At 72.2% G+C, this 9,750-nt stretch overlaps 1 protein-coding gene across 1 annotated transcript; it reads left to right on the top strand.

The window, feature by feature from the left end:
* Nucleotides 1-1,343: 1,343 nt before the first annotated feature.
* Nucleotides 1,344-9,231, top strand: LOC148592012 (receptor tyrosine-protein kinase erbB-2-like). The gene is made up of 15 exons (XM_088536267.1): nt 1,344-1,422; nt 1,950-2,101; nt 2,187-2,373; nt 3,978-4,115; nt 4,216-4,284; nt 4,896-5,008; nt 5,086-5,227; nt 5,299-5,415; nt 6,053-6,179; nt 6,260-6,333; nt 7,512-7,602; nt 8,359-8,558; nt 8,634-8,766; nt 8,894-8,984; nt 9,067-9,231. Exons 2-15 carry the CDS (start codon nt 1,967-1,969, stop codon nt 9,229-9,231), a joined length of 1,782 nt encoding a protein of 593 aa, XP_088392393.1. The 5' UTR covers nt 1,344-1,422; nt 1,950-1,966.
* The last annotated feature ends 519 nt before the right edge of the window (nt 9,232-9,750 follow it).

Genomic DNA, 9,750 nt, shown 5'->3' on the forward strand with positions numbered 1-9,750 from the left:
CCAAACCCGAGCATTGTCCCCATGTCCGCACCCCTTCACCCCAGCACTGTCCCCAAATCCCACAGCTGTCCCCACGTCCCAGCCCCGTCCCCGTGTCCCCAGACCCAGGAACTTTCCCCAGACTCCAGCCCCGTCCCCGTGTCCCCACCCCCGTCCCGGCACTGCCCCCCGCCCCGCCCCGTCCCCTCCCGTCACCGCGGGGCCGAGCCCGGGGCGGGACGGGACGGGACGGAGCGGGGCGGGGGGGGGGGGGGTCCCGGGGCGGCGTCGGGAGCGCGCGCGGGGGCGTCGGGAGCGCGCGGCGCGCCCTGGCCCGGGGCCGGCAGCGGGGCCGGGATCGGGAGCGCGGCCCGCGAGGCGGGGCCGGCGGCGGAGGCGGCTCCGCGCCGCGAACTTCGGCGGAGCGGCCGGCGCGGGGCCGGGGCCGGGGCCGGGGCCGCCGCGGCCCGCGCTGCCGCCGCCGCCACCATGATCGCGAGCGCCGCGGGGGCTGCTCCGCGCCGCGGGGCTCCTGGCCGCGCTCCGCGCCGCCCACGGCCACGAAGGTGGGTCCCGACCCGCTCCCGCTCCGGCCGTCCTTCCCTGCCGCCTTCCGTGGGTCCCCGCTCCGCCGTCCCTCTGTCCGGCCCTTGTCCGTCCGGCCTTTTCCTTCGCTCCGTCCGGCCTTTCCTTCGCTCCGTCCGTCCTTTTCCTTCGCTCCGTCCGTCCTTTTCCTTCGCTCCGTCCGTCGGTTTCCGCCCCCCCTCCGTCCCGGTCGCGACTCGCGCAAAGTTGAACGTGGTGGGGGGGGCGGGGGTTGTTGCCCGGCGCGGGGGGAGTCCCGGTAAACTCGGTGCGGGGGGGGGCGGAAATGGAAATGAGCCCCCCCCCACATCCATAGCCCGGTAAATCCGGTGTGTGGGGGCCCCCCCACTGCCCGGTGATACCGATGGGCCCCCCCATAGCCCTGCGGAGCCCCCTCCTCCCCCGCCGTGTTCCCGGGCGGGCGGGACGCACACGAGGGGACAACGGAGCCTCCTCCTGTCCCGCAACATTCCCGGGATGGGGGGGACACGGAGCGGGACCCCCCCCCCCCCCGGTTTGGCGGTGGCACCGTGGGCGCTCGCGGGGACGTGGAGCGGGAGCCGCCGCCGTCCCCGTCCCGTCCGGGCCGCCCTTCGCTCCCGGCCTTGAGCTTCGTCCCCGGGGCAGGTGGCGGCGGGGGCAGCTGCCGCCGCTGTCACTCAGGGGCCAGCGCCGCGTCCCCGGGGCCACCCCCACCGGGCGGGATCCCGGTCACCGGGCGCCGCGTCCTCCCGTCCCGCGGGGCCCGGCGGCGCCGCCGGCCCCTGCGTCAGCCGCCCCGCTCCCCAAACACGCCCGACCTGAAAAGGCGGTTCCTGGCGGGCCGTGACTCACCCGCCCGGCCCAGGGCGGGCACCCGTGTCACGACGGCGCCAGGTCTCGGCTCGCCCCCGGCGGTGCCGCTTTGGGGGGGGTGGATTTGCAGGGATAACCCCCCCCCGCTCCCCCCGCTTCCCGCACGCTCTTCCCCATCCCAGTCCGCGTCTTGGGAATGCCGCCGGGTCGGCGAGGGGCCGCCCGGGGGCTCCGGCATCCGCCGCGGTGCCACCAACAATCGGGTCTTGTCTCGGCGCTGCCGCCGCGGGCGGCGTGGGCAGAGCCTCCCCGGCGCGTCCGTCCGTCCGTCCGTCCATCCCGGGAACCGGCGGGAACGCGGCCCCGACGCCACCGCTCCCGCCTTCCCCAGCCGGTTTCCCGGTGCCGGAGGCCGCCCCGGCTGCCGTCGCCCCGGGGGTCCCCACGGAGCGTCCCCGCGGGCGCCGGCTCCGGAATCCCGTCGGAAGCCGCTGGAAGCGGCTCCGGAGCCCCCCGGCGTTTCCCGCGGGGGCCGGCGGCTCCGCGCCGGGTCCGCCGGGGTCCCCCGCGAACGGCTCCGTCCCCCGCAGTTTGCACCGGCACCGACATGAAGCTGCTGCGCCCGGCCAGCCCCGAGAGCCACTACGAGACCCTGCGGCACCTGTACCAGGGCTGCCGCGTGGTGCAGGGCAACCTGGAGCTCACGTACCTGCCGCCCGGCGCCGACACCGCCTTCCTCAGGGTGAGGGCACCGGCGGCGGCGGCGGCACCGGGACCCCCGTCCCGCGCACCGGGGAGAGCCTCACGCCCCCCGTCCCCGCCGCCAGGACATCCAGGAGGTGCAGGGCTACGTGCTCATCGCGGAGAACCAGGTGAGCGCGCTGCAGCTGCAGGGCCTGCGCATCGTCCGCGGCACGCAGCTCTTCGAGGAGCGCTACGCGCTCGCCGTGCTCGGCAACGCCGGCGCCGCCGGATCCACGGGGCTGCGCCAGCTCGGCATGAGGAGCCTCACAGGTGGGGGGCTGCGCCGGCGGGGGGCTGCGGGCGACGGCTGGGCGGCCCCATGGGGGGCTCTGCCCAAGGCTGGGGGTCCCCATTGGGTTGGGGGCTCCCTGTGGGGCTGGGGGTCCCCATGGGGGTCTCTGTCCAAGGCTGGGGGGTCCCCATTGGGTTGGGGGCTCCCTGTGGGGCTGGGGACCCTCATGGGGGTCTCTGCCCAAGGCTGGGGGGTCCCTGTGGGGCTGGGGGTCCCCGTGGGGGTCTCTGCCCAAGACTGGGGGTCCCCATTGGGTTGGGGGCTCCCTGTGGGGCTGGGGGTCCCCATGGGGGTCTCTGCCCAAGACTGGGGGTCCCCATTGGGTTGGGGGCTCCCTGTGGGGCTGGGGGTCCCCATGGGGGGCTCTGCCCAAGGCTGGGGGTCCCCATTGGGTTGGGGGCTCCCTGTGGGGCTGGGGGTCCCCATGGAGGTCTCTGCCCAAGGCTGGGGGGTCCCTGTGGGGCTGGGGGTCCCCATAGGGGTCTCTGTCCAAGGCTGGAGGGTCCCCATTGGGTTGGGGCTCCCTGTGGGGCTGGGTGTCCCCATGGGGGTCTCTGCACAAGGCTGGGGGGTTCCTCTAGGGCTGAGTGTCCCCATAGGGATCTCTGCCTGGGGCTGGGGGGGCTCCCTGTGGGGCTGGGTGTCCCTATGGGGGTCTCTACCCAAGGCTGGGGGTCCCCACTGGGTTGGGGGCTCCCTGTGGGGCTGGGTGTCCCTATGGGGGTCTCTGCCCAAGGCTGGGGGTCCCCATTGCGTTGGGGGCTCCCTGTGGGGCTGGGTGTCCCCATGGGCATCTCTGCCTGGAGCTGGGGGTCCCCATTGGGTTGGGGGGCTCCCTGTGGGGCTGGGTGTCCCCATGGGCATCTCTGCCTGGAGCTGGGGGTCCCCATTGGGTTGGGGGGCTCCCTGTGGGGCTGGGTGTCCCCATGGGCATCTCTGCCTGGAGCTGGGGGTCCCCATTGGGTTGGGGGGCTCCCTGTGGGGCTGGGTGTCCCCATGGGCATCTCTGCCTGGAGCTGGGGGTCCCCATTGGGTTGGGGGGCTCCCTGTGGGGCTGGGTGTCCCCATGGGTATCTCTGCCCAAGGCTGGGGGGCTCCGTGTGGGACTGGGTGTCTCCATGGGGGTCTCTGCACAAGGCTGGGGGTCCCCATTGGGTTGGGGGCTCTCTGTGGAGCTGGTTTCCCCATGGGCATCTCTGCTTGGGGCTGTGGGTGCCTGTGGGGCTGGGGGTCCCCCCTGCTCCCCACCCAGGGATGCGGGTCCCCCCCAGGGCTACCAGGCCCCTTCAGTCCTTGCCCAGGACCAGGTGTCCCCAGGAAGGTGCTGCTTACGACCCAGAGCTTGGTGTCCCCGCGGGGCCGGGTGTCCCCATGGGATGGGACGTCCCCGTGGGTCCAGGTGTCCCCCTGGGGCCGGGTGTCCCCATGGGGCCGGCAGTCTCCATGGGACGGGACGTCCCCACAGGGCCGGGTGTCCCCACGGGGCCGGGTGTCCCTATGGGGCCGGGTGTCCCCATGGGGCCGGTGTCCCCGCGGGGCCGGTGTCCCCGCGGCGCTGACGCCGGCGCCGGTGCCCGCGCAGAGATCCTCAAGGGCGGCGTGCGCATCGAGCGGAACCCGCAGCTCTGCTTCCAGGAGAGCATCCTGTGGGCCGACATCCTGCACCGGCACAACGAGCTGCGCGGCGAGACGCGCGTGGACAGCGCCCGCAACCGCACGTGTGAGCGCCCGCGCCGTGGGGCGGCCGTGGGGCGGCCGTGGGGCAGCCGTGGGGCAGCCGTGGGGCAGCCGCTCACGCTCCCGTTTCCATTCCCATCCAGGTCCCGACTGCCGGGCGCTGTGTCCGGAGGGGCACTGCTGGGGCGAGGGGCCGCAGGACTGCCAGACCCGTGAGTACGGGATGGGGGGCACCCGTGGGGCGGCCCTGGCCGTGGGGCGCCCCCCATCCCTGCTGCCCGCCGGCCTCCTGAGCGGAATCCCTGATCCGTCCCCAATCCTGCCCTTAGGGATCCCTGCTTGTCCCTACAAACCCCTGCCCCAGAGACCCCCCCCCAAATTCCCTGTCCTGACCTGTCCCAGAGACCCCCAAATTCCCTGTCCTGACCTGCTCCAGGGACTCCTAAATTTCCTGTCCTACCCATCAATCCCTGCCCCAGAGACCCCCAAATTCCCTGTCCTGACCTGCTCCAGGGACCCCCAAATTCCCTGTCCTGGCCTGTTCCAGAGACTCCTAAATTCCCTGTCCTACCCACCAATCCCTGCCCCAGAGACCCCCCCCAAAAGCCTTCAATGACCCCCCCCACCCAACCCCAGTCCCCAGGACCTCACTTGCCCCCATGTCCCTGTCCCCCTCCAGGTCCCTGTCCCCCCAGGCCAAACCCGGAGCCAGTCCTATGGCCTCAACACCCCCAACAAGCGTCCCCAACAACCCCCTTTATCCTGGGTCGGGATGGACCCGAGCGGTGTCCCCGTCCCCACTGCGCCCTCCCCGTCCCCGCAGTGACCAGCAGCATCTGCCACGGGTGCCCGCGCTGCAAGGGCACGAAGCCGACCGACTGCTGCCACGAGCAGTGCGCCGCGGGCTGCACCGGCCCCAAGCACTCCGACTGCCTGGTGGGCACCGGGGCGGGCGCCGGGGAGGGACCGGGGGGGTGTCACCGAGGCGCTCACGGCCACCGCGCTGTCCCCAGGCTTGCCTGAACTTCAACCGCAGCGGCGTGTGCGAGCTGCACTGCCCGCCGCTCGTCATCTACAACTCGGACACCTTCGAGTCGGTGCCCAACCGCGACGGGCGCTACACGTTCGGCGCCAGCTGCGTGAGCCGGTGTCCCTGTGAGTGCCGGGGGGTCCCCCCGCCGGGTGCCGCGTTGCGCCCCGTGGCCCTGACCGTTGTCCTGCCCTAGATAACTACCTGGCCACGGAGGTGGGCTCGTGCACGCTCGTGTGCCCGCAGAACAGCCAGGAGGTCAGCGTCAACAACGTGCAGAAGTGCGAGAAGTGCAGCAAGCCCTGTCCACAAGGTGAATCATGGAATCGTAGAATCATGGAATCATAGAATCATGGAATCATGGAATGCTCAAGGTTGGAAGGGACCTCTAGGGATCATCCAGTCCAACCCCTGCACATGCAGGGTCACCTAGAGCACGTGGCACAGGGCTGCGGCCAAGCGGGTTTGAAGATCTCCAGAGAAGGAGACTCCACAACCTCTCTGGGCAACGTGTTCCAGTGCTCTGGCACCCTCACTCTTAAAAAAATTTTCCTTAAGTTCCTATGGAGCTTTTGGTGCTTCAGTTTGTGGCCATTTCCTCTAGTTCTGTCGGTGGCCACCAGTGAAAAGAGGCCGGCCCCATCCTCCTCACTGCCTCCCTTGAGGTACTTCTAGACACTGCTCAGGTCCCCTCTCAGCCTTCTCTTCTCCAGCTGAACAGGCCCAGCTCCCTCAGCCTCTCCTCATAGGGCAGATGTTCCAGGCCCCTGATCATCCTCGTGGCCCTGCGCTGGACTCTCTCCAGCAGCTCCACATCCCTCTTGATGGATGAAGGGTCCGGGGGGGCTCCCCGAAGGGCCCAGCGTGTCCCTGGGGGTGCCGGGGGGCTCCCCAAAGGCAGCAGGGGGACGCGGGGGTCCCGGTTGGCGCTCACCCCGCTCTGCCCGCAGTTTGCTACGGGCTCGGCGTGGATTTCCTCAAGGGCGTCCGCGCCGTCAACGCCTCCAACATCCGGCACTTCGCCGGCTGCTCCAAGATCTTCGGCAGTTTGGCCTTCCTGCCCGAGACCTTCGCCGGGTAAGCGCCCGTGTCCCCCCATCTGCACCGGGACCCGCGCCGGGACCTGCCCCGCTTCACCCTGCCCGAATCCCGGCCAGGGATCCCGGCACCAACACGGCGCCCCTGGACCCGGAGCTGCTCTGGACCTTCGAGAGCCTGGAGGAGCTGACGGGTGAGAGCGACGGGGACGTGGGGGGACCCGCTCCGGGCAGGCCTGGGGACACTCCGTGGTGCTTGGGGACAGGCCTGGGGACACTCCGTGGTGCTCCGGGCAGGCTTGGGGACACCCCGCGGTGCTCAGGGACAGGCTTGGGGACACCCTGTGCTCGGGGACAGGCTTGGGGACACTCCGTGGTGCTCCGGGCAGGCCTGGGGACACTCCACGGTGCTCCGGGCAGGCTCGGGGACACCCGCGGTGCTTGGGGACAGGCTTGGGGACACCCCACGGTGCTCGGGGACAGGCTCGGGGACACCTTGTGGTGCTCGGGGACAGGCTTGGGAACACACTGCAGTGCTGGGGGACAGGCTTGGGGACACTCCGTGGTGCTCTGGGCAGGCTTGGGGACACCCTGCAGTGCTCGGGGACAGGCTGGGGGACACCTGCGGTGCTTGGGGACAGGCTTGGGGACACCCTGTGGTGCTCAAGGCCAGGCTTGGGGACACCCTGTGGTGCTCGGGGACAGGCTTGGGGACACCCGCGGTGCTCAGGGACAGGCTTGGGGACACCCCGTGGTGCTCTGGGCAGGCTTGGGGACACTCCATGGTGCTGGGGGACAGGCTTGGGGACACTCCATGGTGCTCCAGGCAGGCTCGGGGACACCCGTGGTGCTCAGGGACAGGCTTGGGGACACCCCGTGGTGCTCTGGGCAGGCTTGGGGACACCTGCAGTGCTTGGGGACAGGCTCGGGGACACCCTGTGGTGCTCGAGGACAGGCTCGGGGACACCCCGTGGTGCTTGGGGACAGGCTTGGGGACACCCTGTGCTCGGGGCAGGCTTGGGGACACCTGCAGTGCTTGGGGACAGGCTCAGGGACACCCTGTGGTGCTCTGGGCAGGCTTGGGGACACCCTGCAGTGCTCGGGGACAGGCTGGGGGACACCCGCAGTGCTTGGGGACAGGCTTAGGGACACCCGCGGTGCTCAGGGACAGGCTCGGGGACACCCCGTGGTGCTCTGGGCAGGCTTGGGGACACCTGCAGTGCTTGGGGACAGGCTTGGGGACACCCTGTGGTGCTCGAGGACAGGCTCGGGGACACCCTGTGGTGCTTGGGGACAGACTCGGGGACACCCTGTGCTCGGGGACAGGCTCGGGGACACCCGCGGTGCCGTGACGCCGCTCTGCTCCCCGCAGGCTTCCTGTACATCGCGGCCTGGCCCCCGAACCTGCCGGACCTGCGCGTCTTCCAGAACCTGCGCGTCATCCGGGGCCGCGTGCTGCACAAGTGAGCGATGCGGGAGCGCGCGGGGGGGTCCCGCACGGCACCGGGGGGGGGGATCCCGCACACCGGGGGGATCCTGCATGGCACTGGGGGGTCCCATGCACCAGGGGGGTCCCATGCACCGGGGGGATCCCGCATGGCACCGGGGGGGGGGATCCCGCACACCAGGGGGTCCCGCACGGCACCGGGGGGTCCCGCACGGTGGCACCGGGGGGTCCTGCATGGCACCGGGGGGATCCCGCACGGCATTGGGGGGGGTCCCGCACGGCGGCACCGGGGGTCCCATGCACCGGAGGGTCCCGCACGGCACTGGGGGGGGTCCCATGCACCGGGGGGGTCTTGTGCACCGGGGGGGTCCCGTATGGCACCGGGGGGGTCCCGTATGGCACCGGGGGGGGGGTCCCACACGGTGGCACCGGGGGTCCCGTGCACCGGGGGGTCCCGTATGGCACCGGGGGGGGTCCCGCACAGTGGCCCCGGAGGGGTCCTGCGCACCGGGGGGGTCCCACGCGGTGCCAGGGGGTCTCGCACGGCACCGGGGGGTCCTGTATGGCACCAGGGGGTCCCGCGCACCAAGGGGGTCCCGCATGGCACCGGGGGGTCCCGCACACCGGGGGGTCCCGTATGGCACCGGGGGGATCCCGCATGGCACCGGGGGGTCCCGTATGGCACCGGGGGGGTCCCACACGGCACCGGGGGGTCCCGTGCACCAAGGGGGTCCCGCGCGGCGCCGCCGCTCACGCCGCCCCCGTCCCGCAGCGGCGCCTACTCGCTGACGCTGCAGGAGCTGCCCGTGTCGGCGCTGGGGCTGCGCTCGCTGCGCGAGGTCAGCAGCGGGATGGTGCTCGTGCACCGCAACCCGCGCCTCTGCTTCCTGAGCAAGGTGCCCTGGGACAGCCTCTTCCGCAACCCCCGGCAGCGCCTGTTCCAGGCGCACAACCGGCCCCCGGAGCAGTGCGGTAAGAGGGGCGCCCCGCGGCCCCCCGCGGCCCCCCAAAACCCCCCTGGGTAATAACCGAGCCCCCCCTTTCCAGAGAGCGAGGGGCAGGTTTGCTTCCCGCTCTGCTCCAACGGCTCCTGCTGGGGCCCCGGCCCCACGCAGTGCGTGGCCTGCGAGCGCTTCCTGCGCGGCCGGGAATGCGTCGCCTCCTGCAACCTGCTGGACGGGTGAGCGGAGACCCCCCCCTGTCCCCGGAGACCCCCCCCGTCCCCGGAGACACCCCCTTGTCCCCGGAGACCCCCCAATATCCCCACGTTGCCAATGGGGACCCCGCTGACGCCGTCCCCCCCGCAGCGCCGTGCGCGAGCACGCCAACGGCACGCGGTGCCTGCCCTGCCACCCCGAGTGCCAGCCCCAGAACGGCACCGAGAGCTGCTTCGGGCCGGTGAGGACGCGCCGCGGGGATGGGCACGGGCACGGGGGCGTTCCCCGGACGCCAGGGCCCCTCACGGCACCCCCCGGCGCAGGACGCGGATCAGTGCGTGGCCTGCGCCCACTACAAGGACGGCCCCAACTGCGTGCGCAAGTGTCCCAGCGGGGTGAAGCCGGACGCCTCCTTCGTGCCCGTCTGGAAGTACCCGGATGAGGACGGCGTCTGCCAGCCGTGCCCCACCAACTGCACCCACTCGTGAGTCGGGGGGCGGCCGCGCGCGTGGAGGCGGCTCCGGTGGCTCCAGTAGCTCCGATGGCTCCAGGGGCTCCGGCAGCTCCGGCGGCTCTGGGGGCTCTGGGGGCTCTGGTGGCTCCAGTGGCCTTGGTGGCTCTGGTGGCTCTGGCGGCTCCAGCGGCTCCAGTAGCTCCGGTGGCTCTGGTGGCTCCAGGGGCTCCAGTGGCCTTGGTGGCTCTGGTGGCTCCGGTGGCTCCGATGGCTCTGGGGGCTCCGGCAGCTCCAGTGGCTCTGGCAGCTCCAGTGGCTCCGGTAGCTCTGGGGTCTCCGGTGGCTCCGGCAGCTCCGGTGGCTCTGGCAGCTCCAGCGGCTCCAGTGGCCTTGGTGGCTCTGGCGGCTCCAGCGGCTCTGGTGGCTCCGGGGTCTCCAGTGGCTCCGGCAGCTCCAGTGGCTCCGATGGCTCCAGTGGCTCTGGCAGCTCCGGTGGCTCTGGTGGCTCTGGTGGCTCTGGTGGCTCCGGTGGCTGCTCACGGGCGCTCTCCGT

The sequence above is a fragment of the Tinamus guttatus genome, unplaced genomic scaffold (assembly GCF_059628265.1).
Source record: "Tinamus guttatus ecotype Peru unplaced genomic scaffold, ASM5962826v1 Tinamus_guttatus_pri_ptg000655l, whole genome shotgun sequence".
NCBI classification, from domain to species: Eukaryota; Metazoa; Chordata; class Aves; order Tinamiformes; family Tinamidae; genus Tinamus; species Tinamus guttatus.

Excerpts from the sequence above, each read along its gene's own strand:
- LOC148592012 (XM_088536267.1), top strand. The coding sequence starts at position 1,967 with ATGAAGCTGCTGCGCCCGGCCAGCCCCGAGAGCCACTACGAGACCCTG. Across the intron at positions 6,334-7,511 it reads GAGCCTGGAGGAGCTGACGG|GCTTCCTGTACATCGCGGCC; the intron begins GTGAGAGCGACG and ends TGCTCCCCGCAG. Across the intron at positions 7,603-8,358 it reads CGGGGCCGCGTGCTGCACAA|CGGCGCCTACTCGCTGACGC; the intron begins GTGAGCGATGCG and ends CCCGTCCCGCAG.